Source organism: Aethalodelphis obliquidens, unplaced genomic scaffold (genome assembly GCF_003676395.1).
Source record: "Aethalodelphis obliquidens isolate GAN/ISIS:26980383/991018 unplaced genomic scaffold, ASM367639v1 scaffold41, whole genome shotgun sequence".
In the NCBI taxonomy this organism is placed as follows: domain Eukaryota; kingdom Metazoa; phylum Chordata; class Mammalia; order Artiodactyla; family Delphinidae; genus Aethalodelphis; species Aethalodelphis obliquidens.
This window is the reverse complement of record NW_020837985.1, coordinates 13,104,067-13,127,702: the sequence shown is the minus strand read 5'-3', so window position 1 is coordinate 13,127,702 and position 23,636 is coordinate 13,104,067. Positions and strand designations below refer to the sequence as shown.

Genomic DNA, 23,636 nt, shown 5'->3' with positions numbered 1-23,636 from the left:
CAGTATTTTCTATATCATAGGGATGTAGTGACTCCAGTCACCTTAATTAAAGAATCTATTGTCTGTAGAGTCCTCGTTGGTAGACACAATTTTCAAATGGCCTGTTGATATCATCTGAAGGCTCTGTCTGTAATACTGAAAGTCAAAATCACCTGTATTTGGAAGACTGCAGGGAAATGGGATTCTGGTTCCCCCTTACCCCCTGTTTCTGTGCCTCGATCTCTTTAGCTCAGAGAAAAGGGAGGGAGTGTCTGTATAGTGTGGTTGCAGATATGATGGCCAACAACACCACTCTACCTGCTGGGCCCTCTGACCTGTCCTTTCTTTGCATGTTAGAACTCTGTCATCTCTCCTCCCGTACCTGTAAAGTGGCTTGCACTCCCCTCTTCTGTGTTCCTGTAATACAAATACCCATTCTTTGTCAGACGTCCGTTCTCTGCCAGATACTCTTCTAAGTACCCTGCTTCCACTTGCTGTCTTAGTTGCTCCTCATTATACTTCTTGGAGGGAATTGCCCTTATTATTCTTATTTTATCGGTGAGGTGACAATCACAAATTCAGATTGGGCTACATGTCATATCGAAGGTGCTCACCGCATTCAGGAGCGTACTAGCAAATAATGAGCAGCCGGTTAACTTCAGACCAGCATTAAAAACAGCTCCAGTGTCTAACCGCGGTTCAGCGGTGCGGCAGTGTTAATGCTGTCGCTTTAACTTCAGACCAGCATTAAAAACAGCTCCAGTGTCTAACCGCGGTTCAGCGGTGCGGCCTTTACATATAACAGCTGGATCTTGAACCCCGAGGAAAATGCAGCTGCTCACGCACAGCAGTATTTGATTGCAACGTGGTTATGGACACAATCCAAATTTTACTTAAAATGCGTTCAGATTATTATTGGTCTATACATTTGGATAATATTTTATAGAAAACTCTCAATTCCTGACACTTTGAGAGATCCACCACTTTGTCTCTTTGTCTATAAAAGGAGGACAATAATGACACAGACTTTACAGAGTTGATTTAAAAGCTCTAGGAATACTATGACTTATTATGCAAATACTCATTTTGGTTTCTACGATTGCTATGGTCATTCCAATAAAAGCCGGAAGTATTCTGAGCTGGTTTGTCATAGAATTAAACATTCTAATATGACAGTATTGGTGCAGTGGCCTCTCGTTTGCCTTAATAATTTCTCAGAACAGCCTATTTTCTGCAGAGGCTAAGAGAGAGCCAGCATTCGCTCCGGGGAGGCCAGAATTAATTGTTGGTGGTGCAGGAGTGTGGGCTCTGGGATCAGACGCACCTCATGCAGGTCACACCCATGCCCGTACCCGCCCTCTGACATTGAGACAGTCATCCCTCACCTCACTTAGAAATGACTCTGGGTGCTCTGTGTGTCTCAGATAAGAAGATTTATTAGGAGCCACATGGGTGTTTGCATGTTTGCTATCAGAACATAGGGTCTGTTTTCAATGATGCTCTGGTCTGGTCTGCTTTCCAGGTTCCCTATAGAATGAGCTATATAGAAAGCCCACCAGAAGTACGAGGGGGAAAGATAAGGACCAAATTCACACAAGAGACTTCAGAACTCGAAATAGGAGAGTAATTATACATGCTGACTCTGTGCCTGTCCCAGTGGCAGCTAAAGGAATTTAATACGTTTCATAATTAAAATCACAAAAGCCTAGAATTTTACATTTTTAAGAGACCATAGTGAACCCCTACGGAACCCGAAGTAGAAACATTTACAGCGGTCGCCACATCCCAAGGCACTGAGACTGACAGCTCACTTATTCTGCAGATACGTCTGAGTTTATGATCTTGGAACTGGCCTCTTGGGGATGGAAGTATTAATCGCTTGACCCTTCACGTGCTCCATAATTGATCCAGCGTATCTGATGGCCATTTCACCCTACTCCTGCTGTTTTTCTTATCCCTATTCTTGCTGTCTTGTCTTCAGTTGAGAAGATGTTGATTCTGGGGCATTCAGAATAGTACCCTGTGGGATAACAGAGCAAGGCCGTGCTGTTTTGGGATCCTGGACTTGTCTTTTAGTCCTTATGGGACCACAGGCCATTTACTTAATGTCTCTGGACCATTCGACTTTTGCAAATTTACATCATGATTTCAACTTCCCTACATGTTTGGAGGGCCAGATGCAATGACTAGTGAGAAGCCAGAGTCATGGAAGAGGGCTCGACACGTGTCTTCCCATCCCCCACTGACAGGCACACTGGCACACGTGTTGTCCACTTCCTCTGTGTCTCTGGGTGCCTGGGAATTGATTTTTGATCAACATGATGTGCCCGACCCTCCATGCCCAGAGCCCAGGCTGCCTGTCTAGCATCATCTCCTGCTTTTCTCGCCTGGATCCATTTACCTTAGCCACATGCTACTGATTATATTTTTCTTCACTTTATTAATTTGTTCCTTCTCTGTCTTTGTTTATGACAGTCTCAGTGCCTTCCCTCATCCCTGCTCTACTTGCCTAGTCTTTCAAGATTCAACCACAGCACCACCTGTTCTAGGAAACCTTCCCTACCTACGCCTTTCCACACACTCATAGCATCCTGAGGTTTCCTCTAGTATGATGCCTACCACACTGCACTACACTTTTGCATTTGTGTCCCCATTTCCTCTAACTTGAGAATATGTTCTTCCAGGTGGGGGCAGGGTGTGTTAATGTTTGGAGAGCAAGTGTTTAGCACAATGACAGGTACACAGGAAGCACCAGGTATAGAGTAATTAGGATCATGAAGATGAACGGAATTGGACTGACCCCACTGATGAGCTGAAGACACCCAGTGGGGCTCCCAATCGTAATACTTCTAATATAAATACACAGTTCTCTAAAGTCAAATGGGTCAAGGGCAGCAATACAGGCATTCACCCAGATTACATCACAAGCATCAAAGTAACTTACAAGATGGTTATGAATTATTCAGATTCAATATGTCAACTTATCTAATTACTAGTGAGTTATACTTTTTAAAGTTTTAAATAGGTCAAAATCTCTTAGTTAGCTAGGAATTGAACAAATTACTAAAGAAAAGACCATCACTTAAGCACACCACTGGAAGATTCACACGGAGTTCTTACTGATAATAAGACTGATGGACTGTGTGTTTGTTGTACTTTATGGAAGGCAAAGAACATTTCCCCTTTATCCTCATTCTTGCCCGGAGGACAATTAAGCCACTGTCAGAAGCGCTGAAGCTGAGGAACAGCAAAAGCAGGACTTAACCCCTTGAGCCCAGGTCATTCCTGTAATTCCAAGTCCACTGAATCTTTATGGAACTCTGTTGCTTTTTCCCACAAAGTAGAAGTAAAAAAAATACCTCACTGTCATTTTGGAGCAATTCGAGTCAAAAAGTATCCTTTTAAAAACTGTCGTTTAAAACAGGCTTATAAACAGAGAGGAAAGAAAACAATGATTAGGAATCAGGAAGGAAAACAGTGAACAACAAGGACTTTGAGGTCTGATTTTCAGCTCCACAATTTGTGCTTGTCTTCTGGACTACAATAGAGCCGCTGAGCACGCAGGGGCATTAGATGAGTCCAGTGATTTTCAAAGTTTCTTTATTTTTTTTTAACTAAGGACTTCTTTTTCAAATGAATGCTCTGCAGAACCCATCATAAATCTGCTGTGAACAGAAAAGCTCTGATGAAGTGGGGTCCTTGCCCACGCTGCCCCTTTCTTACTGCTTAAGGTACCCCCAGGATTCCTCCAAATAGTGACTGAAATCCACTGGTCTGTTCTAACCCAGCACTGGCCAACTCTTCTTGTTTGCTCCCTCTGTTCCTGAGTACCCCAGGTAGTATGACACAGGGAAGTATTAACGTTAGTGACTTCATCGTCAAAGAGATCCAATCTCCTGGGTGCGAAGGGGAACTGATACACAATACCCTCTTCCCCTCAACTGAGTGCTGACCCAATTGGAAAATAAGACAAAATAAGACAAACTAGAATTCAAACTAAGATGTGAGGTTTGGCTTACATCTTTGATCAAGGGGGTTCACGGACATTGAACTCTAGAATTGACGACTTACTTAATCAGATACAGCCGTGCTAGACAAATGTAGGCCTCCCTTGAAGAACACCTCATCTACCAGGCTTCCGCCAGGGCTGAAGGTGATGGAGATAAAGGCCTCTGAGGGAGGACTTGCTACTAAGAGAGGAAGACTCCAGGGAAGAACCTAGGTTCTTATCCCAAACTCACCTTTTGCTCAATAAGTGGGCAGAGCGGAGCTGGGAGTATGATGCTAGTGGATATGCCCCTCCACGTTGCAAACACATCAAGAGTGGAGAAGCAGGGCTTCCCTGGTGGCGCAGTGGTTGAGGGTCCACCTGCCGATGCAGGGGACACGGGTTCGTGCCCCGGTCCGGGAAGATCCCACATGCCGCGGAGCGGCTGGGCCCGTGAGCCATGGCCGCTGAGCCTGCGCGTCCGGAGCCTGTGCTCCGCAACGGGAGAGGCCACGGCAGTGAGAGGCCCACGTACCGCAAAAAAAAAAGAAAAACAAAAAAAAAGACTAGGAGTGTGTGGTTTCCAGTGTCAGACTGTGTCTGCATTGCTGTTCCACCTCCCGCCTGCCATGAGCCCTGCAAGCAAGTTGTTTACACTCTGGGGTTCAGTCTCCCAGTCTATAAAATGGGGATAAATAATTGTGCTTAGCTCATCAGGTTGGCAGAAGAATTAAATAATTAGTACATATAAAACACTTCAACAACGCCTGGTATTTAACAGAGTCAAATAATAAATGTTGTTAGCTGTTTATTGAAGCTGTTGTATTATTATTTTCTTATTGGTTAAAAACAAAGATCATAATGAAAAACTCACCGCATCACCAGGAAGAGGAATTCAGGGGCCAAAAAAATAGTACCAGGCACACAGCAGGCATATACAATGAACAGTAGCTACTATGAATAGCATTCTAGATTTTGAGGTCTGATTGAGCTTCCATTCCCTTTTCAAAGCCACATCCAGAATAGTACAAACCAATTCCATCTGTGCATATCGTCCCGTAACTGTAACGCAGAAGATGGCTGATATCTCTATACAAAAATGTGTTTTGCCTTTACGGGTGTGTCTGAATTAAATGAAAAGTTATCAGTGTTTACCGCATGCTTAGTAAAAATCAGGTTGTATACGTATTTCATATAAAGTATAAATGAGAGTATTTCTATAGGACATAAATATCTATAGCATGATTATCGTGGGGGTCTAGCAAATCCAAATTCCAAAATTGCGTGAAAGCTCCGCAGTTCTTAAGCAGGGGGACGTGAAGGTAGTTTGGACCTTCAATCGGGGTCTGTGCTCACCAAGCCCATTTTGTCGTGATGCTGCCAAGACCTCTAGAGGATGCTACAATCCATTCATTCATTCATTCACTGTCCATGTAGTCATTGCATTCTGTATCCTAGGTGTGTCAGGTTCAAAGACAAATAGCATACTGTCTAACCTCAAAGTGTGCAGGGAGGGTTAGAGAGAGAAATTTACAGAAATAATGGTGGTCTAATGAGGTATGTGCAAGGGACCCAAGAGGAGGGAGCAGTTGAAGAAGGTTCACAAAGAACAGGACATTGACCTGATTCTTGGTGGTGACTTTTAGGCAGCAAGGGGACAGGCCTTGAAAAGAAGGAAAAACAGCTAGTGGACTCTGGAGTGAAACAAGAGGCAGCCGCTGAGCCAGGAGATGTGATCGGGGCTCAAGGCCTTGAATGCCATGGTAAGGAATATGAATTTGATCTTGTAGACAGTGGGAACACACTGGTGCTGCAGATGAAAGGGAAGACCTGGGCAGTGAGACCCAGGAGAAGGATGTGTTAATAGTTAGAGTGAGCAATAGAGAAGACTCAGACAAGGGCAGAGGCAAGAGCATTTTAGAACTTTCAAGACTTCATAACTGGGTCTTGGGGTGAGAAGGAAGTCTGGAGACTAGAGGAACTTGCTGGCTTTCTTGGATGTCGGGCAAGGTGGGTCCATTAACCAAGACCAGAAGGAAGAGAAGGACCAGGTAAGGGGGGCAGTAATAAGCTCCTTTCAAGGTGCATGTGTGACAACAGGCAAGCTATCCAATCAGCAGTTTGGAATAGAGCTCTAGAGCCCAGGGCAGTAATTAGATATAGAGATGCAGACTCATTCGAGAGGCATGTATGCAAAGGTCTGATGTGATGGCAAGGTACCTCTGTTAGGTAATAAACGAATGAGAAAGCAAAACTTCTAACATTTAACAAGTACTTAATATAAGTACTTGGCACTATATAATATAGTACAGGCACTATACTAAACACTTTAACTTCATTATTATCCCCACTTTTCATGTTAGGAAGCTGGCATTTCAGGTGTTGAGGACCAACTGAGTCACGGTGATAGTCCACAAGCAAGGAATAGACCCTATTTGACTCCAGACTCTGTGTTCTAACCAAGCTTTATCCCTGCACAGCTCCCAGAAGACTTCCATTCGGTGAAAATCCATTTGCAGGTTTCTATGTGGATGACCATTGAGGTTTGAGCTGTATAATCCATAGACCCATTTCCAGAGGCCATCAGCGGGTGGGTCCTAACTGCAAAAGATTTTCCTTTTAGCGCACCCTGACATTACACTGAGGCATCACATAAGTCTGTGTTTTACCTGAGTGGTGTTGTTTAAGCCTTCACAGCAACCCTAACAGCTGGATTACTATCATCCCCTTCTTACAGATGTCGCACAGATGATGCCGCGGGGTGGGCCCTGGTCAGGAGCCTTCCGTTGTGAGTTTACACACAGCCTATGTTCTGCTTACCCTGCATGCATCTGTCGTATTATTTAGGGTTTCCTTTCCAGACCGTTGAAAAGGAGGGATGCTAAAGTGTTCTTTCTTTGTGCTGGGGAGATTGGGCAGGGCTTTTCAATCCACTTCATGCAATTCTAATGGGGGGGGGGCACTGGCTGCTCAGTGCTGGCTCTGGAGGCCTGGAGGGCCGGCTAATGGGATTTTCTGTGGCAAATCATTCACTTTCTAAAAGTCGTGCTGTTGAGTGTTTATGGAAAATGGCACTGGCTTTGTTTATGATAGTCTCCAGCCATATGTTTCTAGGATTTCTCTTTGGATTAACACTTTGACTTCATATTATTTCAATAATCATATCAAATCAGCCTTATGACGATTCTCCAACATTTTCTTTATGTCTCTCTCGAAAAATCCATATGCTATTGGTGTCTAGTCTTAGAAGTGAAACTTAGTAACGTACTTTGGAGATCCCTTGCCCTCTTCCATGGGTCTCAGAGCACTGTCAAAAGGAGGCATTGGTGATAAGAAAATGCAGTTGGGAGCAGGTAGCAGGACCAGAAATTGGAGGGTTCGGGGGTGTTTGAGGTAAACAGGCTGTGGACTCAGAGCTGCGAGATCTGATGCCTTTGTTAATCCTCTGTCTGCTTTCATTTCTGCTTAGTCACAGATAATGGAGTCACTGCAGGACTTGTATTAATGCCTATGTCAAAGTAAGCAGACCTAGCGGAGCTGCTGTCCTCTGCCAGCCGTGCTTTTCAAAGGCACACATGGCAGATGACGGAGGCCTGCCTTCACTGAGCACCTGAAGTTGAGAATCCTTTCTGCTGCGGGCAAAGCACAGTGACTCGTATAGCTCGCTAGATTCTCTGAGCCACAGTCTTCAATCTATGAAACGGGAATTGGAGTTGCTATCACTTCTTTGGTCACTTCAAGGCATAAGTGATAAAAATGAGGAGCCAAGAAATATCAAGAGCATTTTTCAACATGAGGGTCTCTCTGTGCTTTTAGGACATATATGTATATAAGCGCACATATATACACATAGGTACGTACGCACGTAAAAGCTTTGTAGAAGGGTGTACGAGAAAATTATTGGACTCTAGGGAATAGGAAACTTTATATTGTATTTCCTTTGGTAATACTGAGATTTTTACCATATCTGTATTCTATTTTGAACACATATTAGAATATCTGCCTTATAAGGTGATTGTTAAGTATCCACTGAGATACAGTATGATGGGAATATCTAGATGTTTCATGAATAGCGGATTCTTTCTTGCTCTATAGACCTGGGGAGTCCAACACACACACCCTGCTAGGCACAAGCTTTGCTGGTCTTCCTACAACTGTACTGGCTTCTGATCTTAATAGGAAAGATGAGAAATGGGAATATGCAAGTTACCCTGAGTGTCTGGCAACCACAGATGTCCTGACTGAATTTTCTGCTTATGAAACGGAAAAGTCTTTTTATGACAAAGCTTGTTGAATGTCTCTGTTACATTCAAATCAGAAAGGACCTCATAACGTAAAGCCAGGTTTAATTTGAGGCACTGGGGAGTGAAGGGTACTGTTGAGACTTTCTCTGGGGAGTTCTGTGGTGCCCAGTTTCTATCTTCAGGCCTGAATCACTCCTTCCTCATTCTACCAAGGGTGATGGTGGCCTACTGCATATGGCCAAGTCCCTCTCTGGAAATTGCCCTGTCTGGGAGAGCTGCCGACCAAGGTCACACCTCTTCCCCGAGGTAACCCATGCCCAGTGACGGTCAGTGCATGGGTACAAAGACCTGGCCCCTGTCTCAAGGCCAGACAGCTGCAGGTCCAGAGCTCCCCCTGGGATCGACTGAGGTCCCTGTGCCTGCATGACGGCGCAGTGCACCTCCTCCCTCTGCCCCACCCTACTCTCCCATGGTCGTTGCTCCCAAGAGCACACGCCATGACCTTCCTGCAGGCCAATCTCTGTCTTGCAGTCTTTCTCCCAGAAAACGAATCTAAGACCGTCTCAGAGTGAGGTGACGGCAGACCTGAGACTTCCATCCGGGTTTCCTAATTTGTACCACCTTGCATGCCGTGACCCACCTATCGTGATGCAGTGATGAGAGTGAATATAATTATACCCAGCACTGTCTGCCTTCATGGAACCACTGGGGGTACAGATGGAGTTCAGGGGGCTCCTGACCCTTACCAGACCTGTCCTGCCCCCACGGGACCAACTCAACCCTCTTAGAGGGCAGCAAAGAAAAAAGGAAACAAAGGAAGCAAGAGGCTGCCACATCGGCAACTATGCGAGTCAACTCACAGAAACCAAGAGGATGCAATTCCACCAGCACTGCCCCTGGCGCCTCTCCCAGCAGGACAGGCTAGGAAGCCCTGGATGGGTCATGAACAGACATTTGCTTGCGCTCCTCTTATCCACGTGAGCAACAGATTCCTACGTCCATGGAATTCTCAAGCTTACTACTCAGTGCCTCCCTTTTTCTGCCCAAACCCATCCTGGTGAGATTTCCTTCTTCTGTTCTTAAAACAAATCCTTCCTGAAATTCACCCCAAGCCATCCTTCTCTAGTGGGGTTGCAGGGAAGTCAGAGTGTCCTGGTCCTCCTTTTTCATCATGTCTGGGCCTCCAAGTAAACTGTAGACTTAAGCATCTTTTCCTCATCAGACAAATGACACGTGTGGAATTCTACTGCTGTAATGCGTCCTACAGCTACCAACACAGTAGAATGTACAGAGCATTCTCACACTGCGTGGGCACATCCACAGTCTCTTACACTTTCAACACTGAGAACTGCAACTCACAACTGCTTCCTATTTTACAGCAAAGCATTTTTCTCCTTCTCAGCACCGTGTGCTCTTCATCCATCAATACAAAGGTCTTTCTCAATGCCTCATCTCCCTGTGAAAAGGAGCCCACCTCAGTCTGTCCCATGGCTGCTTCTTACAGTGGCAAGAGAAGGAGGCTTGTAAGTGGGTGACATTCAGTTGCCCCAAACCTGCGAGGTCTGTGTCCTCATCATCACCATCATCTAATATTATTATTACTATTATTATTTTAATTTGAACGCAGTAAGATAGAGGCTTGGCCAGGTTCACCGGTTTCCCCATACAGAGGGAGAGGGAAGACATTCCAGCTCTTCTGTTGGCATCTTGAAGCGCTTCCCAGTTTTGCTCAGGACCTGGCCACGTGGGTAGCCGTCAGCTTGCGTTTCTGTTTCCCCCTGCAGGGGAGCTTCTACGTGCCCTCTGACAACTGCATGCAGCATGCTTACAAGTGGCACCGGGACGTGTGCTTCCTGCTCTTACACGCCTACCGGGGACTCCGTGCCTACTTCCTGACCATCATGAGGGACATCCCTGAGCTGCCACGCATGGAGCTGGGTAAGGGGCTGGGCACAGGGGAAACCTCACCCCAGCAGCCGACCGAACTTCCTCTTTTGGACTGGGGCTCGAGAAAAGTCAGCATGCTCTTGTAAATGTCACAGTAGCAAGCACCGTTTCAGATTTTTTTTTTTTTTTTTTGTATTCGACATCACTCTAGCCGGAGAAAATCTTGGACGTGCCAATGCAGGGAGAAAGGACGCAAGCACCTCGAGTCACATTCATTCACTCATTCATTCATCCACGAAGCATTTATTAAACACCTACTACCCACCTGGTGCTGTGGGCACATGATGTGGAGTTGCTTTCTAAGGGAAAATGCCTGTTGACAGCCTTTTTCTTCATTAGGCTGTAGTTACTGTATTGCAACTTACAAGAGTATAAAACAGTCCTACATTTATATATGTAGGTATTTCTACATATATATATATATTTCATCTGGATGACATTAGCAAGCTCTCAGTAGTCACCATATTTGGTTTTGGTTTTCTGGGGGTGAATCGCTTCTTGTCCATCATCAGACATCATGGTCATTGGGCCTCATCCCTCTTGATTGACAGACGGTGGAACTGAAGCTCAGAGAGGCGAAATGACTGCTCAGGGTCACGGTGTGTGGCACAAGGCAGGAGCACAGAGATTCTTCAGTGATGCCCGGGGCAGAGTCTTTATATCGGGTCACACTCATTTACAGCAGGTGGTGGGTTGTGGTTTTGCTCAAAGTCTTCTAATGAGGCCCTTTGCCCCTAGAACAGAAGCCAGGTCCTTAGCCTGGTATTCAAGGGTAGTAACAGTCCTGCCGGGAAGGAACCTCAACTTCCCTCCCTGCACCCTGAGACCTTCCTTGCGGAGAAAATCATGCTCTGGCAGTATTGATGGCCTTGTGCATTATCCGTTATTACACTGAACACACCACACAGCAATCATTTATTTGCATGTTTCTCCTCCCCGCTAGACTGGGGGTCTTGGAGGGCAGAAGACCCCCAGATCCCTCACACACAGTGCTTGGCGCACAGGATGAAGGAGTAGGGGCAACGTTGTTGTTGTTGCATGGATTTCTGGTGCTGTCTTACCATCTGGCTTTGTCAGCTCTAATGCCCTCTTTGAAGCACGTGATCTTGGAGTTGAAATTTTTCAGGTCAGATGCACTCACAGGAGACCCACACAGTTCAGAGCCAGTTTAGCTCAGGGGTAGAATGAAAACAGTGTCTTAGCAGTTGGCTTCTTGCTTTGAGTTTTTTTTTTTTTTTTTTTTTAACCCAAAGGAACTGAATTTATTTGTTCATTCACTCACTCACCATATTTTTGTTGAATGTTTACTGTGTGCATGGGTATACCGTGCCAGGCCCCAAGCGCACAGCCATGATCAGTGATAAAAGTGCATTATGCCTCGTGGGGCTCACAGAGCTGAGGACAGCTGCTGGGCGGGCAGCATGTGCTCATCCGTGAGCGTCGGCCACAGGCAAGGTCTGACCACAGCCTCATGGAACTAGGGGAAAGTTCAAACACAGGCAAAGCTGCGACCAGGAAACCACAAGTGGCCAGAGTCCACCCCGTTCAAGCTGTAAGATGGCGGGGCTGCGGGCTTCTCTGTTGCTGGTGTGGAAGGCTGGGACGAGTTGGTGGTGCTGAGCAGTAGTCTTAGCTCTGCTACCCCGCTTCCCTGGACTTCTGAACATCCACCTGTATGAAGGACATACAGATCCAGGTCCTAGATGTGTCACACAGACGTGTGTGTACGTGCGCGTGCCTGCACGTGCTACATACCCGCAAAAGCACAACAGAATGTGGAATCGCTCTGGACCACACAAAGTGAACGTGGGGCTCTTCTGTTTCTCAGAAATGCATCCATGGAACAATGTTGACCTTTATCTAGTGTGAAGCCACATGGCTCCAAATCACCCTCTTTATAAACAGGACCCTTTAGACAGAATAGAGGAGGAAAGTCCACAGAAGCTGTATTTTTTTCTGTGACGTCAATGCCGACTTGAAATCTGTGCTCCGTTCATTCCGTTAACAAATTCTGCATTTCAGCGTGTGTCCATTTAATTGTGTGGGTTTTTTTTTTCTTTCCTAGAGTCACTTGCTGTTGAAGAAACACTCTCTCAGCTGTGCTCAGAGCTACAGGTAATTAGGAAACTGACTCCTTAGTTCTGAATGGCAGTAGTTATGTGGGGCAAACATAGTTGCTTGCTTGGTGTAGGAATCAGAGACGAAAAGACACGACTGGTTACCTCACGTTAGATCTTAACCTGAAGAAATACTCTTCCATCCACTGCTCTAAATCATTGTGTCTCTTAGACACCTGTCGTGTGCCTGGCCATGTGCTAGATATTTTGAAAAACACCAAACAGGTTAACGGGTCTTGGTTTCCCTGACATTCACACTTTTTATTTGTCTATTAACCATGCATCTAACAAACGTTTACTGACTACGGGCTGTGTGCTTCTCACGGAGGGTGACAGAAACCTTGCACCCGTGCTCAGATGGCTCACACGTGGCAGGAGGCCAGCTTCCATGAAGATGATGATTTTGAAAACAGTGCTTTGCATTTGCCCAAAGTTCATCAATCACGTATTAAGAGTACGTGCTTAGTGAGTACTTGGCAAATGCAGGCTGTTCTGTTATTTACAACCTCTGGAACGCTTTCACATCCCATTGCGTTGGACGGTCTGGGTGAGCACGGCTATCCTCCTGTAACGAGAGTCAGATGAGGTGGAAAGGAGTGTGTAGCTCAGGGTCGGTGACACAGCTAATCCATGCTCAGAGCAGGACTCACAAGACTGTCTCATTGCAAACTTGACGTTTCTATCTTTTAAACCACTGTTTCTCATCCCTGGCCTCTCAGTAGAAACACATTTGGACTTTAGACGCACCCTGGCCTGGGTCCCATCTAAACAGGTTGAAACAGAGTAGATGGGAGTAGAGCTCAGGGATTTGCATTTTCATTACAAGTTCCCCAGATGAATCAAAACCACAGTGAGATAGCATCTCACACCTGTTAGAATAGCTCTCAACAAAAAGACAAGGGGTAAGTGCTGGCGAGGGTGTGGAGAAAAGGGGACCCTCGTGCACTGTTGGTGGGAATGAAAATCCGTGCAGCTACTGGGGAGGACAGTATGGAGGTTCCTCAAAAAATTAAAAAACAGAACTACCATACGATCTAGCAATCCCAGTTCTGGGTATTTATTTTAAGGAAATGAAATCGCTATCTAGAAGAGGTATCTGCACCCCCATGTCCATTGTAGCATTATATACAATAGCCAAGACATGGAAGAAACCTGAGTGTCCACCCAAAGGGGTGAAGAAAATGCAGTGTGTCTGTCTGCAGTGGAATAGTATACAGCCATCAAAAGAATGGAATTTTGCCATTCGTGACAACATGGATGAACCTTGAGGGCATGATGCTAAGTGAACTAAGTCATTCAGAGAAAGACAAATACTGTATGATCTCACTTATATGTGGAATCTAAAAACAAAAAAAAAGCTCACAGAAACAGAGACCATATTGGTGGTTGCCAGGGGCGATGGGGGGAGGTGAGGGAAATGGGTGAAGGTGGTCAAAAGGTATAAGCCTCCAGTTATAAGTAAGTTCTGGGGATACAGCATGGTGATTATAGTTAACAGTACTGTATTATATATTTTAAATTTACCAAGAGAGTAGATCCTAAAAGGTCTCATCACAAGAAAAAGGACATTGTACCTATGTGAGGCGACAGGTGTATTAAGTAACCTTATTGTGGCTGTCATGTCGCAGTATGTACACGTATCATTATGCTGTACCCCTGAAACGTACAAATGCACCAGGGGTTCCCCCACTGCAGCCTGCGAGTGCAGGGGGAGACATGGATATGCCCCCATGCGTTTGGCCACAAGCAGACACAGAGGAGCATCATGGTCCCTGAACCACTAAGGGATGGGCCGGGGGCCTGAACCCAAGGCCATCTGCGAGCCACTGCAATACTGATGCATCTGGTCCCTGCAGTGGTTCAGGCCACAGCTCGGGCTACCAATGAGTTCTTAGATATATTTCATGAAAACCCAGCGGGTTGCCTGCTTCCTTTGGTACCGGCCCCCAAACTGCAGGGAAAAGGCCCCTGGTTTTGAGTGACAGTGTTGCCTCAGGCTTTATTCGGTACAAAGCAACCAAATTAGCTGACTGCTGCAGGGATGCAGCTGGGTGACACGGAGGGAAAGGGGGAGCCTGGGAGGAGCACAGCCTGGTCTGCGGTTTTTTAAAGGGCTGGCCTGGTGCTGGGAGTGAAAGAAACAAAGCTTCCTCCCTGCCCCCCCCCCCCGCCCCCACCGCCTCCCCAAAAGGCACATTCACAGCCCACAGAACTTTTAGAGGCAGGACATCGCCACCTAGTGGTCAACCAAGCACATGGTCACAAAAGCATCCATCTCAAGGACGGATTGGACAGTGGAAACTGTTTCAGGTGATTTAAGACAATTTGAAAACATAGAGCTCTACACTCACGGAGTAGTTCATCTGCACCTTTACTCTGTGTGAATCTTACACACATTTCTTAAGCACCTACGGTGCACACCTACGGTGTGCCAGCTACTCTGCTTTTTGTTGGGAATACAACCGAGATGGCAGAGAGCTTCCCAGGACTAACAGCCTGGGGTGAAACAGATTTGTTCACGCAGGAGGCGCGAGCTCTCAAGAGCATCAGTGCTGGACCAGGAAGTGTAAGACGAGGGGCCTGTGTGAGCACCGGAGGCTCTAGGTGGCATTAGGAGTGAGGCGGGGAGGGAACAACCATGCAAAGCCAGGGCGAGACTCGACCTGACGGAAGCACCGTGGGTGCTCGGGGCCCAGGACGGCTGCAGAGGGAGCCTTTGAAGCCAGTTTTGGGGGTCTGGGCTGGAAAGGTGATTGGAGCCCACGATCGGGATCCCCGCTGTGCAGCCTGATTAGAAAAGGGATGGCTTGTGCTCTCCGTAACGGGTGGAAAGGTTCTAATGAAACTCAGCAAACAGGTTCAAATCATGTTGAGTGTCTACCAGACAGCAATGGAAAAATCCTGGTGTCTGAGTCCTACCCTCAGAGATGGGCCCAAACGCTTTACGGTCTCCCAGTGATTCAGCGTGCAGCCAGGAGTGAGGCCCATGGTGAGAGAACGCGGCTAGCTCAGGGCGTATAAAGCAGACTTTTCTCCACCTGACACCTGCTTACCTTGAAGATGCAACGCAGGCATCACCTCCTCCGGGAAGCCTTCCATGACCCTTTCACAGCACTCAGGACGTATCTCTCTCACAGTACTTTGTAGGTCTAACTATCGAGATAAATAGCTGTAACTGGACCATGTGCCCCTTCCAGGACTGGACATACTTATCTTTGGCTTCCCAGAGCTCAGCATACTCCAAGCTCAGACTTCAGTAAACAGAGCAAGGGGCGGAGGTGGTGAGTCAATGAGCAAAGGAGCGTGGCTAGACCCAGATGAAAAGCACGGCAGGGGGGGCTGTATATTTTTCAGGAGCTTCACCTGAAATGGCACTGGGTCCAGACTGCCTCCTTGTCGGCGTGAAGGGCTTCTCTTTTTCTTGCCAGAGAGACCCTTCCACACCCATCGTCTGTACCTGAACAGGCCCAGGCCTCTGTGAGAGCAGGAAGGTCCTCTTGTGGCTTCATTAGAAGCTGCCTCAATCTTACCTGGAACCATTGCTGTCATCAACTCGGGGAAGAAAATAGTGCTCCCGCAGACACATTTAATGAATGGCTTTTCCTTTCCTCTCTGGGGGCTGAGCTCAGAATTCATGCTGTGTTTGCCAGAATTGCTGGAGTGGACAGTGGGGAGAGCCGTGGGTGTCAGGGCGAGAAGGCCAGTAAAGGAAGTCCAGTTCCTAAGGCACGGGTGCCTCTCACTGATGCAAAGTCACCAGCTGACTCAATAAAGAGTTACCGAGTTTCCATCATCCATCGGCCACGGCGTAGGTACCGAGAATACTGAGAAAGCTAAAGCTTGGGGTGCAGGCAAAGGAGGGTACCGAAGCACCATATGGCAAGTGTACCATGAGAGTAGTCTGTGCAAGGTCAAGTAGACCGCAAGGAGAAGGGAGGCTAGGCCTACACGTGGCACACGATAGAAGTTCTGAAAGAACCATCAGGAGCAAGAGTGACTGCACGGGCTTCTGAAACAGTTACCTGGTGGAGAACAGACAAGTCCGAAGTGGTGAAGAGAGGGAGAAAGGAGATTGGAAGAGGCAGGAGGCCTTCCAAGGAGAACGTGCAGCCCGATCAAGGCCCTGGTGCTTGGAAAGAGCTGTGTGTTCAGGTTGCTGTGGCCGGAGCCATGGGCGGCACTGCGCCAGAGGGAAGGCCGGGAACGTCGTCAGGGGCAGAAAGGTGTCCGGTGCTGATGCAGGAGCTTGGCAGTGAGGGTAACGTGTTGGAGAATGTCAAGATAAGCCACTAATAGACCATCTAAAAGCCTTACTCTCCAGCCTCGAGGTTTTCCAGTGGCCAGTCACATCCCCTACTCTCCCCAACCCAATCCTTCCTTCTCTGCCTCTTAAGACTTTGGGCCATGCATTATGGGACTGAACCAAGAGTGGACGTTCCATGTTTGGTCCCTGTCTCCCAGCAGAGCCAGTGATGGAAACAGTGCTTCTATCAGAAGACAGGGCCATTCTCTCGTTTTGGAGTTTTGTAGCTTGTGCTGTCACCAAAGACTGATCTTTCCTCTTGGAAGAAGCAGCTTAGAGATGCTGCAGGTGGATGATGCCTTGTACCCGGAAGCTAGTCATTAATTACAAAGCCGCAATACCCAACAATTAAAGAGCCCTACAGAGTGTCAAATTCCTTCTTCTCTGTTTTTCTTTTTTTTTTTGCGGTACGCAGGCCTCGCTGCTGTGGCCTCTCCCGTCGCGGAGCACAGGCTCCGGACGCGCAGGCTCAGCGGCCATGGCTCACGGGCCCAGCCGCTCTGCGGCCTGTGGGATCCTCCCGGACCGGGGCACGAACCCATGTCCCCTGCATCGGCAGGGGGACTCTCAACCGCTGTGCCACCAGGGAAGCCCTTCTCTGTTTTTCTTACTCTCAGATGCTTTGCTCCACCCAGCATGCCTTATACTAGCATCAGCCTTTAGTCCAAGAAGAGTGAAGGGAACTTCCAGCGTTTCAAGCGAGGCTTTGAACTTAGTCTCCTCATACATTGTTACACCCATAAAGGGTTGTTTGCTTTGCACGCTCATTTTGCAGATGAAGAAACTGAGGCACATGGCAAAGAAGGAGCTCAGAGATGGGTTTGAAACAGCAATGGTTGTGTGTCCTGCTGCGTCTTCTAAGACAGACACATGCCCACCACTCTTCTTTTTTTCAGTGTTCTTAAGTTGACTTTTTAAGCATATTAAGGATAAGGATGGTATAAACCTATTTTTATTGAAATACAGTTGATTTACAATATATTAGTTTCAGATACACAGCATAGTATTTGATATTTTTACAGATTATACTAAATTTAAAGTTATGAAATATTGGCTCTACTCCTCAGGGCTAACCCACGTTCCTATCTCCTCTGGTGGAAGAGGCTCTCTGCAGGCAGAGACGCTCCTTTTCTTTTGAATACATTTACTGAACTCCACTTTATGTATTTGCCACACCCTGTGGCATGCAGAATCTTAGTTCCCCGACCAAGGATCGAACCCGGGCCCCCTGCATTGGGAGTGCCGAGTCTTAACCACTGGACCGCCAAGGAAGTCCCAAGAGACGCTCTCTAATTCATCTTTGTGCTCCCATGTATTCTAAACATGTGCCTGGGATATGGGAGATGCACATTAAATTCTTGGTGGGTAAGTGATGAAGCGTAGAATTCAGTTAGGCTTGGACCACTGGTTCTCTGGCTGTCCTCAGAGATGTGATCTCTCTTCTCACCTCTCCACAATGAAAGTTACCCCCAGGCAGACGGCCCTCGTAGTTCTAAACTGAAGCTAGCCAAAAGTCCCCGCAAGGGCTCCGGACCTCTGTAGGCTGGGTCCTTCAAGCTTTCGTTAAGACAACCTGGGATCCTTCTGAAGAAATTTGGAGTGTTGGGGGGAAGATGGTGGCGGGTCTGTTGAGCACGGCCATGTGGAAATCACCTAGCAAGTCAGATGCCGTGAGGTTATAAAGACTGTATTGTTTCTCGGGAGATGTTTTACGACGCCTACTCTGTAAAGGCAGCGTAGCGCCGGGGCTTTGTGGTGAGATGGTCTTACAGTTGAATCTCAGCTTTGTGTGACCTTGGGTGTGCTATTTCATCCTCTCTCATTTAATTTTTGTATAAAATGATGACTACAGTAACTTTACCAAAGGTTCATTGTGGGGATTAAATAGGAAAGGGCATATAAAAACACCTAGTGTTCTACCTGCCAACTAGTAAATATTAATAAGTGGAAGCTATCATGATTGTCGAGTAATGAGTTCAGAACGTAATAGGATGCAGAGGAGAGTCCAGAGAAAGGAGAGGGATTCGTTAAAAGCTGAGAAGCCAGTGAAGACTTCAGGAGGCAGTAGCTTCATGGAGCAGAGGTCCTTTACTGCCACCCTTTTGCCTCCCCAGATGTTGAATAATCCAGAGAAGATAGCTGAGCAGATAAGTAAGGATCTTGCCCAGCTGGCCTCCCACCTGATGGCTCTGTGGACCCAATTCCTGGACACGGTGACATTACACTCCCAAGTGACCGCTTATCTCACCCAGGAGCATCACACCTTGCGGGTAAGGGGTTAAATGGTATCAGTTCTCAAATCATGCACCAGTGATCCTCAAGGAAGCTTTACAACAGTTGGCTCATTGGGCAGAATAAAAGTCGGGATGGACTTCTGTAGACCCAATACTAGCCCTTCTCCACCCTGAACTAACAGTGAAACTTTATGAACTTCCTTCGGCTCTCCCATCTTTGCTCTACTATTCAAAAAATACCTTCCTTGGCTACTAAGCGATAGCAAGCCCATCTCAGGGATATGACGAAGTGCTTTGCTAGTGTTTCACAGAAGTGTCTTCACATCTACTCCATTGTTCCCAGCGCATTTTTTGCCACCAGCTTGAGTGCACAGTGGTGGGTACTAACGCATAGTAAAAGACGTTGGTCTTCTCATTTCCAGCAAGAGTACCAAATAGCTAAGTCTGCAAAGTGCTTAGCGGACACACTTGCATGACTAGCCTTGCACAGTCTATTTCATCTGCATTTATCTATGGCCTCTGTGTTCAAGGGTCGCATATTCTAGTAGAAGAAATAAGGCCTAAATGTACAAACGACAGAACGCAAGCCGAGAGCAGATTCATAAACATGCATTCAATTGTGTCCATAAATCAGGTTTGTGCTCAGAACCAGAAAGAGAGAGGGCAGCTGGGGGTGCGTAGAAATACTAGTGTTTCAGAACCTCTGGGCTGTGGGCTAAGCTCTCCCTGATATTAATATATGTTACTTCCCTCGTTGAGCCTTAATTTCTTTTTAAAAAGTCAAGGCTAGGGACTTCCCTGGTGGTCCAGTGGTTAAGACTCTGCGCTTCCACTGTAGGCAGCACGGGTTCGATCCCTGGTCGGGAACTAAGATCCCACGTGCTGCATGGTGTGGCCAAAAATAAATAAATAATTAATTTAAAAAAAAAAAGTGAAGGCCAAACCCACCCAGTGAGTTACATTGTTTATACTATTTTATTCCTCAGGTCCGAAGGTTTTCTGAGGCCTTCTTTTATATGGAGCACCAAAAACTTGCAGTCTTGACCTTTCAGGAAAATCTGTAAGTAACCAGTTGCATGCCCACATCGTGAACCCTGAGCGCCAAGGACATTCTTGTTCAAAGTTATTTCTTCCCTTCATCTCCAATCATGAAGGAGAGAAGTCTGCCCACCTCTGCACATTCAGGTGCATTTTCTCTGAAGGCAAAAGAGTCAGACAAATTGCAGAGGCAGGAGCTGGCAGGTGTCAGAGAAGATCAGTAGACAAAGTATTTTGTTGTTGTTGAGTATCCTTATGGTTTTGTAGACAGAATCAAGACTTCCTAGGTCCCTGAAGACATCTGTGCTGAGTCCTCTTTGCAAAATGAATTAGAAGCAGGTGGTGTGGGCACAAGCAATGTCAGAAAAAAAAAAATTCACCTGAGACTTTGCAGCAGCTATGAAATGCATTTAGCATAAGAATTAAGGCTGAACTACCTAATTAGGAGGACAGATGAATATCTAAGTTTGACTTCCTCCAGAAAAATTTTAAAAATATTCAGAAAGGGGCTTCCCTGGTGGCGCAGTGGTTGGGAGTCCGCCTGCCGATGCAGGGGACACGGGTTCGTGCCCTGGTCTGGGAGGATCCCACATGCCGCGGAGCGGCTGGGCCCGTGAGCCATGGCCGCTGAGCCTGCGTGTCCGGAGCCTGTGCTCCATAACGGGAGGGGCCCCAGCAGTGAGAAGCCCGCGTACTGAAAAAAAAAAAAAATCAGAAAAGTCAAAGGGTTGACATAAGATGAGGTCATTGTCTCTCATTGTAGATTTCACTTGTGGGCACAATCAGTGCTTCCTCCAAGATGTCTGGCCGTGGTTACATAAGTCCAAGCATTTCTTTGGGTTTCTGAATAGTACATTTGCCTCCAAACTAAATGTGGATGGAATAGTGTTCGAGATGCTATAGTAAATCCAGCAGGAGAAACACTTGAAATCCATCCATCACTTAGGACAGACGCGAAGATCTTTTCACCTTCATCTTTATAACCTTATTTTCTCCCCACACTTAATTCTAGTTGGAAAGTTACAGCAATGTTGAAGTTTGCCTCATGGATTCTGAAATTGAGAGGGGCACCAAAGAAAACATATCTCATGTTAAAATGGCTTTTCTAGAAATATCTAGAGTCACTCGCTCATGCATTCATTCATTCAGTCCAGCCCCCTGCTAGAACCAACTGTATTTTTTAAAATGAAAATTGGGAGAGTTAATTTGGCAAATATAAGCATCACTTTGAGGACCACTGAGCAAAGCACTGCAATTCAAGACTACTGCAGGACATCTGATTCCAAATCACCACAACGATATGTAAGCCTCAAACTGCCAGGCCCTGGCTGCATTCCCAAGGAGTGTGAACACACAAGGAGGTGACAGACACATAGGCAGCTAGCGTCCTGGAAGAGTTTTGTTGGAATGACAACCACTTGTACAAAGTACAGATGATATGGTATCCGGGAGACCTGGGTTCAAAATCCTGCTCCTCTACTCGCAGCAGATCCTTGAGAGAATTAATTTTCTGTATGTTTGTTTGTTTGTTTTTTCCCTGAAGCTCACCTAGTCTTGTTTCCTTAAAATGGGTAGGATAATAGTTGTGAGGATCACATGAGAACATCCATGCACAGGACCCGACCTGGGGCAGCTGCAGACTCTGCTCAGAAAGAGTTAGGTGATGCCTGATGACTTGCACAAATGTTTGCTCTTCACATAGACACTGGGGAACAGAATAAAGATGTTCTCCCCATGGGTCACTCATTCTAGTGGAGAGACAGGCAAGAAGTACATGATATCATTTCAGATAGTGATCAGTAAAGAAAAACACATCAAGGTAAAGACCTAGAAAATTATGAGAAGAGGTATGGCCAGGGTCCTCATAAATGTTTCACATCTAGCTCTCAGGAAAGCAAAAACAAACAAAAAAACCTCCAGTCTGTAGTGTTTGCCGATTTCCATGTGTCATGCTCCCATCATAGTCAATTTCAAGCCAGGGATGTGTTAGCACTGAATGTGGATTCAGGAAGAGATGTAAACAGCTGGCTCTTGCAAGCCAATATGAACTGGCTCCAGCACTTCATCTTACTTCATTGGAACCTTATGCCCCGTGATGAGCAGTTCTCCATTTTCCCCTCTCCCAACCCGTGGCAACCACCCCTCCCCTCTTTGATTCTAGGAATCTGACTAGTGTAGACGCCTCCTGTATAGCGGAGTCATGCAATGTTTGTCCCTCTGTGACTGGCATTATTAGCGTAATATTCTCAAAATCCATCCCTGTTGTCACAGATTGCAGAATCTCCTTTTTCGAGGCTGAATAATATTCCATTGTCCCACATTTTCTCTATCCATTCATCTGTCCATGGGCAGTGAGCTTGTTTTCATATCTTGGCTGTTACGAATAGTGCTGTTATGTGCATAGGAGTGCTAATATCTCTTAAATATACTGATCTCAATTATTTGGGATAAATACTCAGAAGTGGGATTGCCAGCTCATATGGTATCTCTATTTTGAAGTTTTTGAGGAACTTCCATACTGTTTTCTACGGCAGCTGCACCATTTTGCCTTCCCCTCAACAGGGCACAAGGGTTTCAGCCTCTCCACGTACTCACCAACGCTTGTTTGTTCCAGTAATAGCCACCCTAACAGGTGTGAGGTGGTAGCTCATAGCGTACATGCCCTGGAATTTTTAGTTATTTGTTAACACGTGAGAAGCATTGTGTGAGGTGTGTGGTCACATTCACAATGTCTGTATGCTACGTTCCAGCAAGAGAGAACTCCCTGCCTAAAATAACTTAGTTCTGACTCTCCAGCACCTATCCTGTTGTATTATAATTACCTGATTAACCACCTAACTTATCCATGACTATAAGTTCTTAAGGTCCAGAATCAAGTTTCAGTCCTCTAGGTTTACTCCCTACCCTGTGCACACCATCCTATGCACGTTGGTGTTCAATCAATATACTTTGTTAATAAGCTGAAAACTGGACCAAAAATTGATGATAGCTGAGAAGTGCAGAACTGATTGCAACAAAATTCCATTTAAATATTCAGACAGAGGTCCAAAGAATGATGAATTTGCAACGGCCTTCATGGCTTTGAGGGAGAGAATAAATTGCTTCTCTTTTTCTTTCATAGGTTAAAATCCCATTGAGAAATAAGAGGCAAATGAAATATACACATTTAATATTTATGTTAAATATACGTATATAAAATAGCATATGTGCGTACATGTCCTTCTTCATCATATTTCTTACTGAGGATGCTGGATTACAGAAGTTGCTCTGGCCTGTGCAACGTTCCACAGCTACAGCACTGTTCTCTGCGGGCAGATAATCTAAAGGGCTGGAGAGTGAGTTTGGGACTTCCAGAGTCAGGCTGCTCTAAAAACGTCTGCAGTTGGACAAAGAGACAGAAAGACAGACAGACAGAAAGTAGCTATGCGTGCTCAATTCTTCTCCCAAACTCACCAACCCGATAAGAGCATCATCTTCGCTTGGGCAAGAGTGAGTGAGCTGGCATGGAGAAAAATGATGGATTGTTAATAATTTTCCCTTCATGGGGGAAAAATAAACTCTTGCCATTTTGCAGGGACTTGAGAGAAGGGAGTAAACATTTTCCACCAGCCCAGCCTTTGAACTAGGAATACTATTTATTTCAAATTCTGGAATCATATCGCTACTCGTGGAGTGATATCTGGGTCATGGAGGAGGAACAAGGGGCCTTTTAAAATCCTATAGGCAGGAAACCAGAAATATGGCTCCTGAACTAGGGGAATTGATGCCCTAATCAAGGATCCTGTT

The 23,636-nt window shown here is 46.2% G+C and overlaps 1 protein-coding gene across 1 annotated transcript in view; it reads left to right on the top strand.

Annotated features, from left to right (window-relative positions):
• The window catches only part of FAM135B (family with sequence similarity 135 member B), a 162,296-nt gene that overhangs the window by 117,110 nt on the left and 21,550 nt on the right, over window positions 1-23,636 (top strand). The window contains exons 7-10 of the mRNA XM_027132349.1: window positions 9,996-10,149; window positions 12,224-12,273; window positions 18,693-18,848; window positions 19,799-19,872. Coding sequence (XP_026988150.1) covers window positions 9,996-10,149; window positions 12,224-12,273; window positions 18,693-18,848; window positions 19,799-19,872 — 434 coding nt within the window. The remainder of the gene's footprint in view (window positions 1-9,995; window positions 10,150-12,223; window positions 12,274-18,692; window positions 18,849-19,798; window positions 19,873-23,636) is intronic.